Source organism: Heloderma suspectum, chromosome 5 (assembly GCF_057233095.1).
Source record: "Heloderma suspectum isolate Gila_16-S chromosome 5, 16-S_ref, whole genome shotgun sequence".
Taxonomy (NCBI): Eukaryota; Metazoa; Chordata; class Lepidosauria; order Squamata; family Helodermatidae; genus Heloderma; species Heloderma suspectum.
The window spans coordinates 151,161,937-151,177,934 of NC_139462.1; the positions used below are offsets into that span (position 1 = coordinate 151,161,937).

At 42.4% G+C, this 15,998-nt stretch overlaps 1 protein-coding gene across 1 annotated transcript in view; it reads left to right on the forward strand.

Moving 5' to 3' along the window:
• Positions 1 to 11,727, forward strand: part of GLI3 (GLI family zinc finger 3) — a 325,138-nt gene extending 313,411 nt beyond the window's left edge. Inside the window, exons 15-16 of the mRNA XM_084857806.1 lie at positions 5,207 to 5,534; positions 8,404 to 11,727. Coding sequence (XP_084713932.1) covers positions 5,207 to 5,534; positions 8,404 to 10,676 — 2,601 coding nt within the window. The 3' untranslated portion in view covers positions 10,677 to 11,727. The remainder of the gene's footprint in view (positions 1 to 5,206; positions 5,535 to 8,403) is intronic.
• Positions 11,728 to 15,998: the final 4,271 nt, after the last annotated feature.

Sequence of the window (15,998 nt, forward strand, 5' to 3'; positions counted from 1 at the left end):
AGATGTGGTTAACCCAGAACCCTTCTCCCTGACATCTAATTTCCTGTGTGGAAGGATTTTTTTATTTTATTTTAGGGAGCATTGAATCATGGGATCTGGCCACCTACAGTCTGAAGTGGTACAGTACAGTCATACGTTTACCACTTCAGTGCAACTTATGCCAGAATTTCACATTTGAGATTGCAGATTGTGAGAAATATGTCTAATATGACTTCCTATAATGTTTGCCATGTTGATTTGCCCTATTTGAGAAATCTGTGTGCACTTAGATGCATTCACTAATATCCTGCCTGTAAGGATTCCCCATTCTTTTCAATGGAGTTAACAGACCTGCCTATGCCTATGCAAAGGATCATCCCCCTCCATTGAAATGAATGGAAATTCCATCTCATGTTGGAGGCTATACTTGCTACTAGGATCAGAAATTGGATCCAAGTGATTGCATTTGTTTGTTCTGTTTCAGGTGCATTTGAAAATATTTTCTAGTGGATGTAAGATTTCAGTAGTGCGGTTGTTTTGAGAGACTTTGAAAAAAAAGCGGGAGCAAAGATCTTGGAATCATGTAGAAAATAAAATTAACGTATAACATTAAATATTGCACAATCCAAAATAAGTTCCAAAAATAGTTGATTAAGTTGTGACTTAATTGCGTGTTTCTCTTTGTGTTGTATGACTTAACATTTCGTTTTTGTTATTGTACTAATCCAATGTTTCTTCTGTCTAATGTTCTTTAATGCCTTGTTCTAACTTCCTAAGGACAGTGGGTAATAAGGTGAGGGGATTTTAACTTCTCCACATTTTTTCACCACAATTTTTTTTAAAAACCATTTGCTTGCTATTTGGGAACGTTCCATCAAATGCATTCACAACTGTCATAAACTGGGCATTTTATAACAAATGGCATGTGGTACAACCAGATTGAAGGTCAGTCACACATAGGTATTTGCATATTCACATACACATCCGTGATCATTCTCTGTTTTGTGACTGCTGTGAACAATTTGCCAGCTGCAAGAACAGGCTTCTGACCCTAACATTACTTTGCTCATCTAGCATGAAACTGTAGCTGCCTTAACAGCATTTCACTGTGAACTAATTGATTTCAATACTGCCACTTAGGTTTCCAGCTGGATGCTCATAAAACAGTGCTAATAGTATGGCAAAAACCTACACTCTTTTTGTTGTTCTTCACAGTGATCCTGAGAGCACTTGCATGCTTGCCTCACTTAATGGAAAATCTTTTTATGATGATTTTGTTAAAATCTTAGAGATTTTTTATTTCATTTCTTTTTAAAAAAATCATTTAATTAGCCCATAACAAGAGTATTCATGCAGATCAAAAGTAAATTGTAAGAGAATATTAAGGAGGCTGTTCTTGAGAGCAAAATGATTCTGCATGTCTTAATCAGGGTTGTGTGTATACTGTATCTCTGCTGGAGCACAGAAATTATGACAAAGGTGGCACTGGGCACAGAATTCAGCTTTCATTTTCTAACAATAATGTGAATTAACTTTAAAGCTGCAATTATAGACCTACAAATGGGGGGGGGGGCAGAATTAATCTGAACACTTCCTGGAAATTTTTCCAGTGCCCTAAATTTATTAGGATCTAATTTACTATGCAAAGTAAGTTCCATTGAGATCAGTGAGGCTTAACTCCTAGATAAATGGGCATAAGATTGCAGCCTTAGTGTATTTATCTGACTTATTTTAGTAAACATTTTTTAAACTATGCCATGTTAATGTTACATGCTATATACATATCTCTAAAGTTTTTCCAGTGACCTAAAATAAATATATAACGAGCAAACCTTTTTCCAACAGCCAAAGTTATTTGAACCTAAATATTTGTTTAGAGGAAAAAATCAGTAACGCATACTTCTTGTGGCTAAAATGTTATATTCAAAGTAATTCAAAGCTTTACTTGGAAAGTCGTCGTCATCATCATCATCATCATCATCTTTATTTATTCATTAAATTTATTAATCGCCCATCTGGCTGGTCACCCAGCCACTCTGGGCGATGTACAATAATAGAAACAGTTTAAAACAATAAAATTCTGCATTAAAAACATCATATTTCTAAAAATACCCTAACCTACCCTAAGTGCCTGCCTGAACAACCACATTTTTAATGCGTGGCGGAAGCTCATTAAAGAGGGGGCATGGCGGAGTTCCCTAAGGAGGGAGTTCCACAGAGTGGGGGCCACCACAGAGAAGGCCCTCTCTCTTGTCCTCACCAGCCTAGCTGTCCTGGCTGATGGGACAGAGAGAAGGCCATCCAAGGCTGATTTTGTTAAGCGGCCTGTCTGATGTTGCTGGAGGCGCTCCTTAAGATAGACTGGGCTGGAACCATATAGGGTTTTAAAGGTGAAAAACAACACCTTGAATTTGGCCCAGAAAACAACTGGTAACCAGTGCAACGCCTTCAGCACTAGAGTGATGTGATCTTGCCAGCAGCTGCCTTTAATCAGGCAAGCTGCTGCATTCTGTACCAGCTGCAGCTTCTGAACCGTCTTCAAGGGTAACCCCACATAGAGCGCATTACAGTAGTCTAAACGAGAGGAGACCAGGACATGTGCTACCAATGGGAACAGATGGTCAGGAAGGTAGGGGTGCAGCTGCCGTATCAGATGGAGTTGGTACAGCACAGTCTGGCTCACAGCTGACACCTGAGCCTCCATGGACAGCTGGGAGTCTAAAATGACCCCCAGGCTGTGGATCTGGTCTTTCAAGGGTAGCCGTACCCCATTCAACACCAGGTCAACATCCCCCAACCTCCTCTTGTCTCCCACCAAAAGTACCTCGGTCTTGTGAGGGTTCAACTTCAGCTAATTCCTCCCCATCCAGCCATTCACCGTCTCCAGACATCTGGACAGGGATTCTACGGCCAACCTTGGTGAAGATTTGAATGAGAGGTAGAGCTGCGTGTCATCCACATATTGTTGACACCACACCCCAGACCTCCTGATGATAGCCCCCAGCGGCTTCACATAGATGTTAAATAGCACCAGAGAGAGGATGAAACCCTGTGGCACCCCACAAGTGAGCGGCCACGGGTCCGAAACCTCCTCTCCCAGTGCTACCCTCTATGACCTGATGGAGAGGAAGGACGGGAACCACCGTAATACGGTGTCTCCAATGCCCAACCCCTCCAAGCGGTCCAGGAGGATACCATGGTCAATGGTATCAAAAGCTGCTGAGAGGTCGAGGAAAACAAGGAAGGAGCATTCGCCCCTATCCAGAGCCCTCCTCATATCATCCACCAAGGCGACCAAGGCCGTTTCTGTCCCATGCTCAGGTCTGAAGCTTGACTGAAATGGATCTAGATAATCGACTTCTTCCAAGTGTGCCTTCAAATGCATCGCCACCACCTGCTCAGTCACCGTGCCTCAAAATGGCAGATTCAAGACTGGGCGAAAGTTGTTCAGAACTTGGGGATCCAAGGAGGGCTTCTTTAAGAGTGGTCTTATCACTGCCTCCTTGAGGGCTGATGGCATCACTCCCTCCTCAAGGGAGGCATTTACCACTGCCCTGATCCCCTCACCCAATCTCTCTCTGCAGCCCATAATGAGCCAAGATGGGCAAGGATCAAGTAAGCAGGTGGTTGGTCTGCTTTTATGATTATTAGTGGAATATTTGTAAATATTTAAGGCATGATAACTCAATAGCAGTCACTCCCCTTACATTGTTTAAATTGTAATAAAGTAAATGAAACACTGAAAACTATCAACTTACTAATATTAGCACACGTAAAGAGCTGTGCATTCCATATAAAGATATTTTCTGGGTATGAGCTCTTTTTCTCATGCTCCAACCATGCATTCAGTCAGTGCATGCAGATGAAGTGAGATTGCACCCACCGGCTATGCCACAAACCTCCACATGTCCAGTGGAATGTGGGGCCACAGCTGCAGTGGAATGTGGGGCCACAGCTGCACTCACTCCTTGAAACCCCAGTCACACCAGGGTTCCTGGTCAACTTTATGTATGGACAAGTTGTTCTCACCTTGCGCTGAATGCACAGAGGTCCAGCCACTGCAGCCCCACTCCGTCCCCATGCACTTTTGGAATGTGTGGCTAGAGCATGATAAGAGGGCTACAGGTCTTGGAAAATGGGAAGTCTTCAAGAAAATGGTTGTCATGGGTAAAACTATAGCTGCAAGCTGGTGTTGCTGTTATCTTATGCTTGTCTTTTGGGTGAAATGTTTCTGATAGTACAATGAAGGCTTTTAATTAGAAATCTGCATTTGACAGTAGCACTGTTTTATTCCAACTGCAGTGCCCAATGCATCACAGGACATAAAGCTTCGAATCTCTTAGGGTGCAATCCTATGGATGTGTAGATAGAAAATGTCCTACAACTCCCAGCATTCCCCAGCTAGCATGGCTGGCTGGGAATGCTGGGAGTTGTAAGTTTTTTTTCTGTCTAAACATGCATAGGATTGTGCCCCTAATATCTAGCTTGGTCTACTGTCTGTACAGGTTGGGATGCAACATTGAGATGAGAACAGATGATTCTTCTGAATATTCATTTTATAACACTAGCAGCTGTCTACTCCATGGAGATATTATATATATATATATATATGTGTGTGTGTGTGTGTGTGTGTGTGTGTGTGTTAATCAGCTGTAGCTGAACTTATTGGCCAGCATCTGAAGAGCTACTTTTGGCATGCCCAAGGTTTTGAGCATTCATGGAGAGACGTTTTCCTTTGAAAAGCAGACTTGTCTGCCATATCAAAGACAGCTTTTGAACTCCTATCATTATCAGAAGAGGTTTTCCAGTTGTTATTGGGAGTGGGAGAAAGTGTTACACCAGACATGCCAGTCCAACTCATCTTGGGGACTGTGGAACTAATCGCACTTAGATTCTCTTGCACAAGATGTGCAAGACCTTCAATTCGGAAGCTTAAAGTGATTGGATGAGGTAGGAACACTTTGCTCCTACCATGTGTAATTGTATAATTTCCTTGTATTGGCCTCTCTCAGCAGTTGTATACTGGGCTAGATGGACCATGAGTCTGACCAAGTAAGGGTTCCCTTAATTGTGAATTGTGTTTATTTCTCAACCATGTTGCCAGATATCTCATTCATTCATTCATTCATTCATTCAGATTCTACCCCACCTTTCCCGCAATATAATTGATCCAAGGTGTATTCTGCTTCTAATCAGATATTTTCTATATCTTTTTTCCTCCAAACAGACATCTCAGCCAAGCCCTGGTGGTCAGTCTACATGCAGCAGCGAACAGTCCCCCATCAGCAACTATTCCAACAATGGGATCGAGCTTAATATGACCAGTAGAGGTAGTGTAGGAGACCTCAGTGTTATAGATGAAACCCCTATCATGGACTCTACCATTTCCACAGCAACCACAGCTCTTGGCTTACAGGCCAGGAAGAATATGTCAGAGACCAAATGGATGGAACAAGTCAAGCTAGAAAGGTTGAAACAAATCAATGGAGTGCTTCCAAGACTGAACCCCATGCCACCTTCCAAAGCCCCAGCCTTGCCACCTCTCATAGGAAATGGTGAGATGTGTTCATTTAATATCATCTTATTTCAGAGTTCACTGCCATAACTTCTGATCTTTATATTTTTAGAGGCGAAATTAAGAATAATCTAAAGTAGAATAAAAAGTCCTCCAAACTTTAAACCTAATCATGAAAGATTCTTAGGCCCTTCCTTTGACAAAGGCAGAGCTGAGCAATATGATCAGCATAGTCATGTGATGCAACTCTGGCTGGACTGCACCACTTCAAACTGCAGGTGGAGATCAGTTGTTTGAATGTTCCTCCGTGCAAGTTATGGACCCCTCTAGTGGTGAAATACTTAATTAAACAATTAACTAGGTTAACTGATATTTTAAAAAGGTTGTCAACTAAAAAGGTGTCCCAATTAATCAGAGAGCAACTTTTAAGAGATATTGTTACATATAAAAACTGCAGATGGCAAATACCACCTTAAAAGAGGCATTCCTCCTTTCTCTCACACAGGAAGGAGTGACATGTGTTCTAAGATGATGTGTGTTAGGACACGTGCATTCCATCACCTAAAAACAAAGTATGCTTCTTGCTCAAGAACTGTTGTTTTACCCATATGCACATGTATTTAAAGTTAATTGATAAAAAATTGAGCAATTACCTAAGGCTGCAACCTCTACAGTCTTACCTGGGTGTGAGCCTCATTGAAATTGGGACTTACATCTGAGTAGACATGTATAGAATTGCTCTATAAAACTTGTAAGATTAATGGATTCAAGATTTCTTATTTCATGTGAAAGCCTTAGTCCCTGCATATAGCATAATATCAGGGCAGGGAGAAAACTAATCTACAGTTATTTTGATCATGAGAAAATATGGAACGTTTCTGGAGTTTGGCCAAGTAAGTTTATGTGTTGGTGGCAAATAGAAATGGACTTAGGAAACAAAACACACCCAGAACATATTCAGCCCTGGTAGTCTCATCACCATTTTGTAGCAGGAGGATTTTGATTTTGTCCAAATATTTTTCCTCCCGACGTTGTTGCATAACATATTCAACTGTAGCCATCCATACAAAATATCTGTGGTATTTCTTGCATCTGGCTTAAGTTCATTCCAGTAAAGGGAACTACAGAAATGTAAAATAATAATAATAATAACAACAACAACAACAACGGTTCTTGTTGTTGTTGTTGTTGTTGTTTTGGTTTTTATGAAGGCAAAGCAATTGTGTCGCTTTCAATACTGTGCAAATCATATTTAGATTGGTTTTTAAATTACCCCAAATAATTTCCAGAATTGTGTATTTTGCCACCTTGGCTAGTGTTTCTCAAAGTCTGGTTTGATTTAGATCATAATTTACTAAAAGTCATGAATAAAAACAGACTACATATGTTCATGGGTTCAATCAGTGGAATTAGAACAAGAGACAATTAGGCCAATTTTATAGATGTAGTTCTCACCGAAGTAGTATATATGTATCTTGGCTGCAGACTACTGGTGGGTGTTCACTCCTCCATTAAAAATATTCCCTCCATGTATTTTTTAAATTTTATTTTGAAAATTTATACGACATAATACAAACTCATCACATAAAAAATATAAATGCAATGCACACTCACAGAAAATAATCATATTTCAGCTTTGGAGCTTGACCTCCATGTAGAACAGTAGATGTCAGGGAGAAGGGTTCTAGTCTAGCTTCTCCTTAATATGATAGTTTTCTATGTGAAGAGAATCCTTTTGTATAAAAGAGTATTGTAGTATTCAGTCATGTGAGTTCTCACCTGAATTCGGAAGTAGAACAACCCAGCCACAAGTTTATACCACAGTGAGAACTAAGCCAACAAGTGACCACAGCATAACACAGAGTTGTGTGCACTTCATTCTGTGTTGCATTATGATGACCAGTGTCTGAATCCAGAGCAATACACTGGCATTCATCTGGCATTCTGGAAACATTATTCTTGAATCTGTGTGCACGTTTCCAAAAATGTTTTTGGCCCTATGATTCTTCTAACAGTACATCCTAGAAATAGAAGGGCATTTTCTTGAAATGCCTGTAACACATTGGCCTTGTTTGCACATAATGGTAAAACATGGTGAGGTTTGTTGAAGTCTGGCTTGCCATTATGTCTGAAGCCCATCTCTGCAAACAAACCATGGTTTGTTAACTAGCTATAAACCACAAATAGAACCCATGGACCTGGTTCACATGATCACCACAGCTCATCGTGGCTTGTTTAAGCCACGGTGGGCTGAGGGGCATGCCAGGCAGTCTTTGAATATTCAAGCCACGGCTTTGTTGTGTGACTAACCCTGGGTAGTGCAGGTTGCACAAGGGTTAAGCAACCTTCACATAACCCTAGAACAGGCCATGGGTTGTGTGAGGGTTGTTTAACTCTCACACAACCCTTGCTGCCCAGGTTCAGATGACATGACCAGCCTTGGCTTCAGTATTTACAATGGCCACCCGCACATGCCGGCATGCACCTCCACTGTGGCTTCAATAAGCCATGATGGCTTATTCGATCATGTGAACCAGCCATGGTTTGCTGTTGGCTTACAAAGTCTGGCTTGTTTAAACCATGGCTTGTCATGATGTCTGAACCCAGAACTGTGGCTTATCCCTGGCTTGTTTGTGCTGCTGTCTGCCCTGAAAAAGAGGTGCCCAGCAAGAGCAGCTTGAAAATGAAACCACTCTGAAGGCTGGCAAAATGTGAGAGAAACAAGCCAGAAATAGGGAAAGCAATCCATGTTTTATTTGCTCATAGGCAAGACAATTCATGGCTAAATCAACAAACAATGGTTAGCATACATTATGTACAAACGCAGCTGCTCCATGCCGTTTCTGTATTTTTCCTGATCAACTTTTAATTTGGTGTATTTGCTTTTTTTCTTGGAATATATTTTCCAGGTACTCAGTCAAACAACAGCTGCAGCATAGGAGGAAACATGACTATCCTAACCAACAAAAATGAACTCACAAACATGGACATTACTGTGCTAAACATGCTGAACAGAAGGGACAGCAATACCAGCACAATTAGCTCAGCCTACATGAGCAGCCGCAGGTCCTCTGGGATTTCACCTTGTTTCTCCAGTCGGAGATCCAGTGATGCTTCCCAGGGTGAGGGAAGGCTCCAGAATGTCAGTGTTGCTGACTCCTATGATCCCATTTCGACTGATGCCTCCAGGCGGTCCAGCGAAGTCAGCCAGTGTGATGGCTTGCCAGGTCTTCTCAGCCTTACGCCTGCCCAGCAATACAGGCTGAAAGCAAAATATGCAGCAGCTACTGGTGGACCTCCACCAACACCACTGCCTAATATGGAGAGGATGAGCTTGAAAACAAGAATGGCACTGTTGGGTGATTGTAGGGAGTCTGGAATGTCACCACTGTCCCCAGTGAATTCTCCTCGAAGATGTAGTGATGGTGGGACAAATGGTTACAACAGGAGGCACTTACTGTCTCATGATGTGTTGGGGAATGGCACAAGGAGAGCCAGTGATCCCGTGAGACCAGTCTCTGATAGCCTGTCTTTTCCCAGAGTGCAGCGTTTCAGCAGTCTCAATAGCTTTAACCCTCCAGCTTTGCCTCCATCCATGGAAAAGCGGAACTTCATCCTTCAGAACTACAACCGCTCTGATGGCGGCTTGTTCCGCAACTTCTGTTCCCCTTGTCCCCCGAGTATCTCTGAGAATGTGGCTATGGAGGCTGCTACCATGGAAGGAGATGGCAGTCTAAATGATGAGGATCTCCTACCAGATGACGTGGTCCAGTATTTGAATTCCCAGAATCAGGGTATGTACAACCAGCTGCCCAGTGGTGGACTAGACAGCATGAAAGGACATCACAGTTCAGCAATGGGGAACAACAACAACTTTGACCAGTCCCCTCCGCCAAACAACTCTGAGGCCAATAAAAATGAGCTGCCAATTCAGTGGAATGAAGTAAGCTCAGGAAGTTCTGACTTGTCTCCATCAAAATTAAAATGTGGGCAACGGTCCCTGATTCACCAAACTCAAACTTTAGGCCTCTATAACAACATGGTGGTCCAACAGCAACACCATGGGATGGAGAGTAATGGTGTGACCCAACAAAATGGCTACCAGCATCTTCTAGACAATAACAGCTCTTGCAGTTTTCAGCAGAACATGATCATGAACAACAGCGACACCAGTCATTCTTACCACCTGCAGTCAAATAAGGCACAACTATATGGTGAAAGTATTGGCAGACAACCAGTAGACAATACCTGTGACATGGTGATTCAAGGACAAAAGCTGAGAAACAATTTCATGCTAGCTAATGGGAGCCAGCAAAATTTTGGCTACCCTGTGGTGTCAGATGAGCAATCTGCCAATGTAATTAACAGGATGCAGAGCAGAAACATGGTTGTCCAGGAGTACCTTCATAATCAGTCAGTAGACGAAGTCAGTCACTATCAAGAAATACATCATTCCAGTAAAATGACGATAGAGCAAGTTGCAGCTCCCTCACAATCCAGCCTTTATCAAGGGCTACAGAGTTGCCTGCCACCGTGTCAAAATGTTGGGATTCAGCCATCCGGTTTGGTGATGGCCAAAGGCTACCAGCCCTGTGCCAGCTACTGTGGTGGCCGATGGCAAAACACATTAAGGAATAGCTTGGGGCGGCCACAAGGACATGTACGGGATGCCAACCTGCCACACAGGGTCAATGGCATTAAGGTAGAGTCTCAAGGTCAGTCGCAACAGTTCTGCTCTAATATGCAGAATTACTCTGGTCAGTTGTATGACCAAACCACAGGGTTTAGCCAGCCAGCTCTGAAAACCGGTGCTTTCCCCCTTTCAGAAGCCAACTGCCTGCTGCAAGGGACTGGTGATGCAAATTCATCGGAGCTTCTCTCCCCAGGGGCCAACCAGGTGACTAGCACAGTAGACAGCATTGACACCAGCAGCCTTGAAGGGGTGCAGATTGATTTTGATGCTATCATAGATGATGGTGACCATGCCAGCTTAATTTCAGGAGCCCTCAGTCCCAGCATCATTCAGAATCTCTCTCGCAATTCCTCCCGTCTCACCACTCCCCGAGCATCTCTTACATTCCCAGCTATGCCCATAAGCACAACCAACATGGCTATTGGGGACATGAATTCTTTGTTGACCTCACTTGCAGAAGAAAGCAAGTTTCTTGCTGTTATGCAATAGACCTAAACAACTTAGGAGATGAAAGATTTAAAAAGTAATTCATTTTTTTAGTTGTTTTAAGTACTTCAGCAGTCTCATCTCACCTAAATGGGATGTGTTTCAAGTATATTCCTTTTGTGGAATAAGGACTCTGAAAAACCCTAAAGTGTTCTAGGGAGAAACTGTCTTCCGTTTCAATTTTGAATCAGTATTGTTACACCCACAATTCCCTTCTTTATTTTTTAATGTTTTGTACGACTCTTCTTTTTGTTTTATTTTTTGTAATTGTAAACCAATGTAAATGTGTGATGTGCATGTTGGTTTATTTTTGAGGAAGGTCTGATGAATTGATGTCACAACTTCCTGCTTCTCAAAAGGAAATGCAGTCTTGCATGGTTGTTGCCCAAGTTCTTATACAGCCAGTTTTTAACGTGTAGGCACAGCATTGCTGAGCATAGAACTTGAGTTGACAGTTTGGGTTCCATCCTCTTAGCACTATTCCCATGCAAATCCTCTTGACAAAAATGGTTTGAAGCAAGATGAACGTTCAGCTATGAGATGTCATTTCTGTTGCTCTACACCAGTGGCTTTCAGACTTCCTACCTTCAAATAACTCTTTCCAGATCAGTTTGTCCATTGCATTTTCTAAGCAGTGTTGTAGGGCAGCTTCCCCCCAACCTGGTGCCCTCTAGATATGTTGGAGTACAACTCCCAGTGGGCAGGAAATGATGGGAGTTGTAGTCCAACTCATCTGGAGGGCACACGGTTGGGGAAGGCTGTTCTAGGGTGCACAGCCAGTTCATGCTGGCCTGGCCTGTTGGGATTCATCATTGTCCTGTGTGAACTGTGGATGTGCCTGATGCCACATCTGCTTCATATTACAGGGGAAGATCAGTGATAATGAACAAGCTGCCTTTCCGGGAACCCTCTGTGTCATTATGAATGTTCTACTGAGGTTCCTGTGCGTGAACATCCAAGGAACTCCAGATTCTCTGGGACACAGGTTGGAAACCACTGCTCTAGGCTAAGGGAAGAACATATATTTTATAAATAAATAGATCTGGAGCATATCCCTAGGAAAAAAAAGAAAGTTCTAAGGAAAGTAATTACAAAACAGCTGGCTGCTCTTCCTTATGTCAAACATTGGCTTGGCTTTCCAAGACGCCATAGGAATAATAATAAGCCTCACATTGTGTTGTTATTGCAAAGCAGGGATTAACTTGAACATTTAAGTGTATAAGTACAAACATATAATGATTCCAGTTTCATTATAAGCGTCCCTGTCTGAAACTTAAATTTAAACACAAGTTGCACTTTTAAATAAGGTTTAGTTCAAATTGTTGCTGTTGTCTTCAGTAAAATGTGCATGGATCTCAGTGTTTAGGAGCTCATACTGTCTATTGCTCAAAATGTTCAGCTCATTATAAGCACAGGTTTTCCAGAATCCCATAAGGTTCAGTAGGTATTAGACTTGAGCTCTGGAGCCGTGGACCATAGTCTCACAATAATCCGCATCAATCTCCCCTGTCAGTAATTTCAAGATCTGTCAAAGCTCCATTCATGGAGACCTTGAAAGAGGCAAGAATGTCACCAGTTCCAGCTCCGTATCCCAAAACAACAGCCTCCACTTATCAGCCTTCTGCTGCTTAATCCAGGGGTAGGCAGAAGGTAGATATCAAGACGTTTTGGAACGTCTCCCAGAATTCCTGACCTTGCTGGCAGGAGCTTCTGGGATTTGGAAGTCTAAAACATCTGGAAATCTACCTTTTGCCCACCCCTGGCTTAACCAGCTTCACCAGCATGCTTCAGGCCTAAGAACAGAAATGAACCGTACTCAGACATTTTCAGAGCAGACAGGCATGATAAAAGGGAAGACAATTGCAGAGGCCCTAGCCTGTGCTGACAGCACCAAGTCCACAAACAAAATGTGGAGAATATCACATGGATTATATGTGATATATTTTGTGATTTCTTTAAAAATTAGGTGTTTCCTTTTGGGGTAGGGGATTTGCCACTAAATTCAGTACACCAGCAGCAATACAATAACACCAACACTAATTTCCACCAGTGGCAGGTCTATCCCAGTTAGAAAAGATGCTATTTACTCTATTAGGCTTTGCATAGGGTTTATAATGTCTTTGTGTCTTGCCTGTGTCCTATTCTGAATGTTCTGTGTTGAGATCCAATAGCTTGAATTGGCCTAGGATCTAGGGATCAATTGACTTGTCCCCCACTTCCACATTTTTCACTGTCATCTTGTTTCTTTCTCCAGCCCTATTGCACAATCCACCACAAAAATAAGCACCATTAAATCCATTTATTTCAATGGGCTCAAACCCTCTAGTGCTGGTGGACTTCAAACGGCAGACTTTGCTAGAGTTAAACAGCTACATTATTTCTTCAGCCATCAGCCATAACACAATTACAATAAGTGCCATCATTCCTGCACCAGATTTCTTATGTTCAGGACTCAGAAGATGTTACTGTACTGTGTTTGAACCTCCTGATTGTGTCCTGTCAGATGAGATAGTTAGGATATTTTCACGTGGTTGTTTCTTTTCCAATAAGGCCTGAACTGTTGAATTGTGATTCAGCCAGCCCACACCCAATGAGGCCACCAAAACACATTTGTGTTTGAAGTCACTTCACCATGTGGATTCCCCTCGATGTGTGGGGAATGCAAAGGACAGTGGCACACGTTCCTGGCAGGCACTAGTGGGGAGATTTTCCATGGAGCTGGGAGCATCCCTCTAATATGTTGTATTTATTATTAATGTTAATAATATTAATGGGTTGGGTCCAGACTTAGAACAGACTCACTGAAACCAATGGGACATTAATGGATCTACTCAAAGTATGAGCAAGTCTGGATCTAGGTCAATATATTTAATACTGTATTGCTTTCTGAGTTCAAAGCAACCATCAACGCAAGCATCATATAAAACAAAACACAATTTATGGTAATGTGTTCAACCATTGCAGCCCCTGTGTGGAGTAATGTTTGCTTACGGAAGGTACGTTGAGTATTAAGTTATAGCAGCTGATGGGAGAATTATTTTTTCCTACTGTTCCGGTGCTGCCTTCAGGTCATGGGACCTACTGCAGTGTATGAATCACTCTTCGTCAGTGAGGTTAACATTGGGATAAATAGGTACAAGACCATAGCCTAAGTTTTAGCTCCATGTTCTTTGTCCTCAGTGTAGATACCCTATTCAACTTGGGCCCATACTGTCAGCAGACCCGAGTGAAAAATCAGCCATCTTTATTTGTATGACCTCCTCATTACCGTCAAAAATATTGCTCATTATGGTACTTCGCAGTAGCAAAAGTAGAAGAGTGAATTTCTGAATCATTATCAATCCAACCTTGCACATGTCTTGCAAAACACTTCACCAAGCCACATCATGGCCCATGTGGATCAAGACTGGAAGTGGAGGAGTATATGGTAAGTATCTCTGTGCACACTGGGTTGTTTTGTTTTTAATTGCAACTCCTCACACCCTGCCCAAAGCCTAAACTCTAAATTCCCCCAAATGTAGCTTGGACAAAGTTGGGGGTGGGGGGCAGTTGGCACTTGCTGCAATCCCCACTAGATCCCAGTCAATAGGTTGGATCCAGGATCTGCCTTCTGCAAGAGGAAGGGATGTTCCATGAGAGTTCGGGCTCCTCTTGCAGAAGGTCTATCCACCCAATTTTGGGGGATCCTGCCTTCCCCTTCCCATACACAACAGCTCACCCCATTCAGCAGGGTCTCTTGATTCTCTGTGTAGCATTTTTAGGGGGCTGGAGGGGCTACCATTGGAAAGAAGAGATGGAGAAGTCCACTTCCATCAGCATAAATCTGGATCCAATCCATTGTCATGCCAACTATGACATCACTATAGCCCCACAGTTACAGGAATTTTCTCCTTCCAGAGACACAGACATTAAACTTGGGAATCTTCCCCAAGCCTCCCATGTGAGCCGAGTCCCAAGAGCCAGAGTTTTGCTAGTTAAGCTGCCCGAGGTATTAATGTTGCTACAACACTTTCTGTTCATTTTACAGTCTATTTTGCCTGCCCTACACCTTCAGAGTGGGTTAGGCTACAAATTGAAAAAGGAAAGAACCCAGCAAAATTCAGTTGCATGACTCATGCAGTGCACCACCAAGTGATCCAGGTTTGTGCTGGGTGAAGTATACCTAAATGATAAACACCACTTGTCCTGCTGGCTATTATGGCTATGTGAGCATGTACCCAGTGAGATGAAGTGGGCAAACCTGCTCATGAGGTTTTTTTAACATCAGCAACCTTAACTTGGACAGGTGAACATTGCTATAAACTAGCCTTCCTCAGGCTGGCGGCTGTAGTCCCCAAACGTCTGGAGATTATCGGGTTGGAGAAGGCTCCTTCAGGTCATGCTGTGTGGGAATGATGGAAGTTGTAGTCCAACACAGGAGGGTGCCAGGTTGGGGAAGGTTGCTACAAACCTTTCCACTGCTGAAGCCTGATCTTCAGGAACACGAGGGGAATGATGGCTATTGTTTACGCTTAAAGGTGTCATTCTGTTAACCTCAACCTGAGATGTTCCTACACACCACATTTTAACTTCAGTGGAACTTCTCTTCCCTCCCTACTTCTCAGCAGCATTATCCTCTTGTGTTGTCAATTGCATACCAGCAGGTACAGTTGAATGTACAAAAGGGATGTCAGGGTGTGCCTAATCTTGCAATCCTAAGCATACTAGGAAGTAAGCCCTATCGAGATCACTGAGGTTTACTTTTGAGTAGATATGGCTAGTTAGTAAGGAGCATTCCAGAATGGATCGGAATCCAATACTATGGACTTGTACATCAATACTGCAGCTTAGACTTCTGTTCCTGCTAAAAGGATGCCTTGATACGGTACTATGTATTGAATATTGGTTTCTGAGCTTTGGTTATTTCTGTCTCAAATGTGATTTCCTTTTCAGTCCTAAGAGGAGATTGGATAAGTCTAGTCCTACCATCTATACACTTTGGCCTGTCTTATTAAACAACAGTGTTTCTATTCCTGCAATGGATGTGCCTTATTTTGAATTGATCTGGTTAAAAAAAAAAAGGGGGGGGGGACAAGAAATAGTGCCAAAATTTAGCTAGGAGGCTATGCTTACCATAATAATAGCACGTACCACTGTTAATAAAGACTTTCTGATTACTGTCTTGTAAATCTTGGACATTACCATCTCATTGTCCATGTAGGAATTGGATGTTCTCTTTGGGAAACTTAACTGTTGTCAAGTCTGCAGATGTGTAAGATAAAAACACATGTTATTTTTTTTTTTCACCTCAGCGGGTTGTTTTTTTTGTTTTTGTTTTTTACTTTT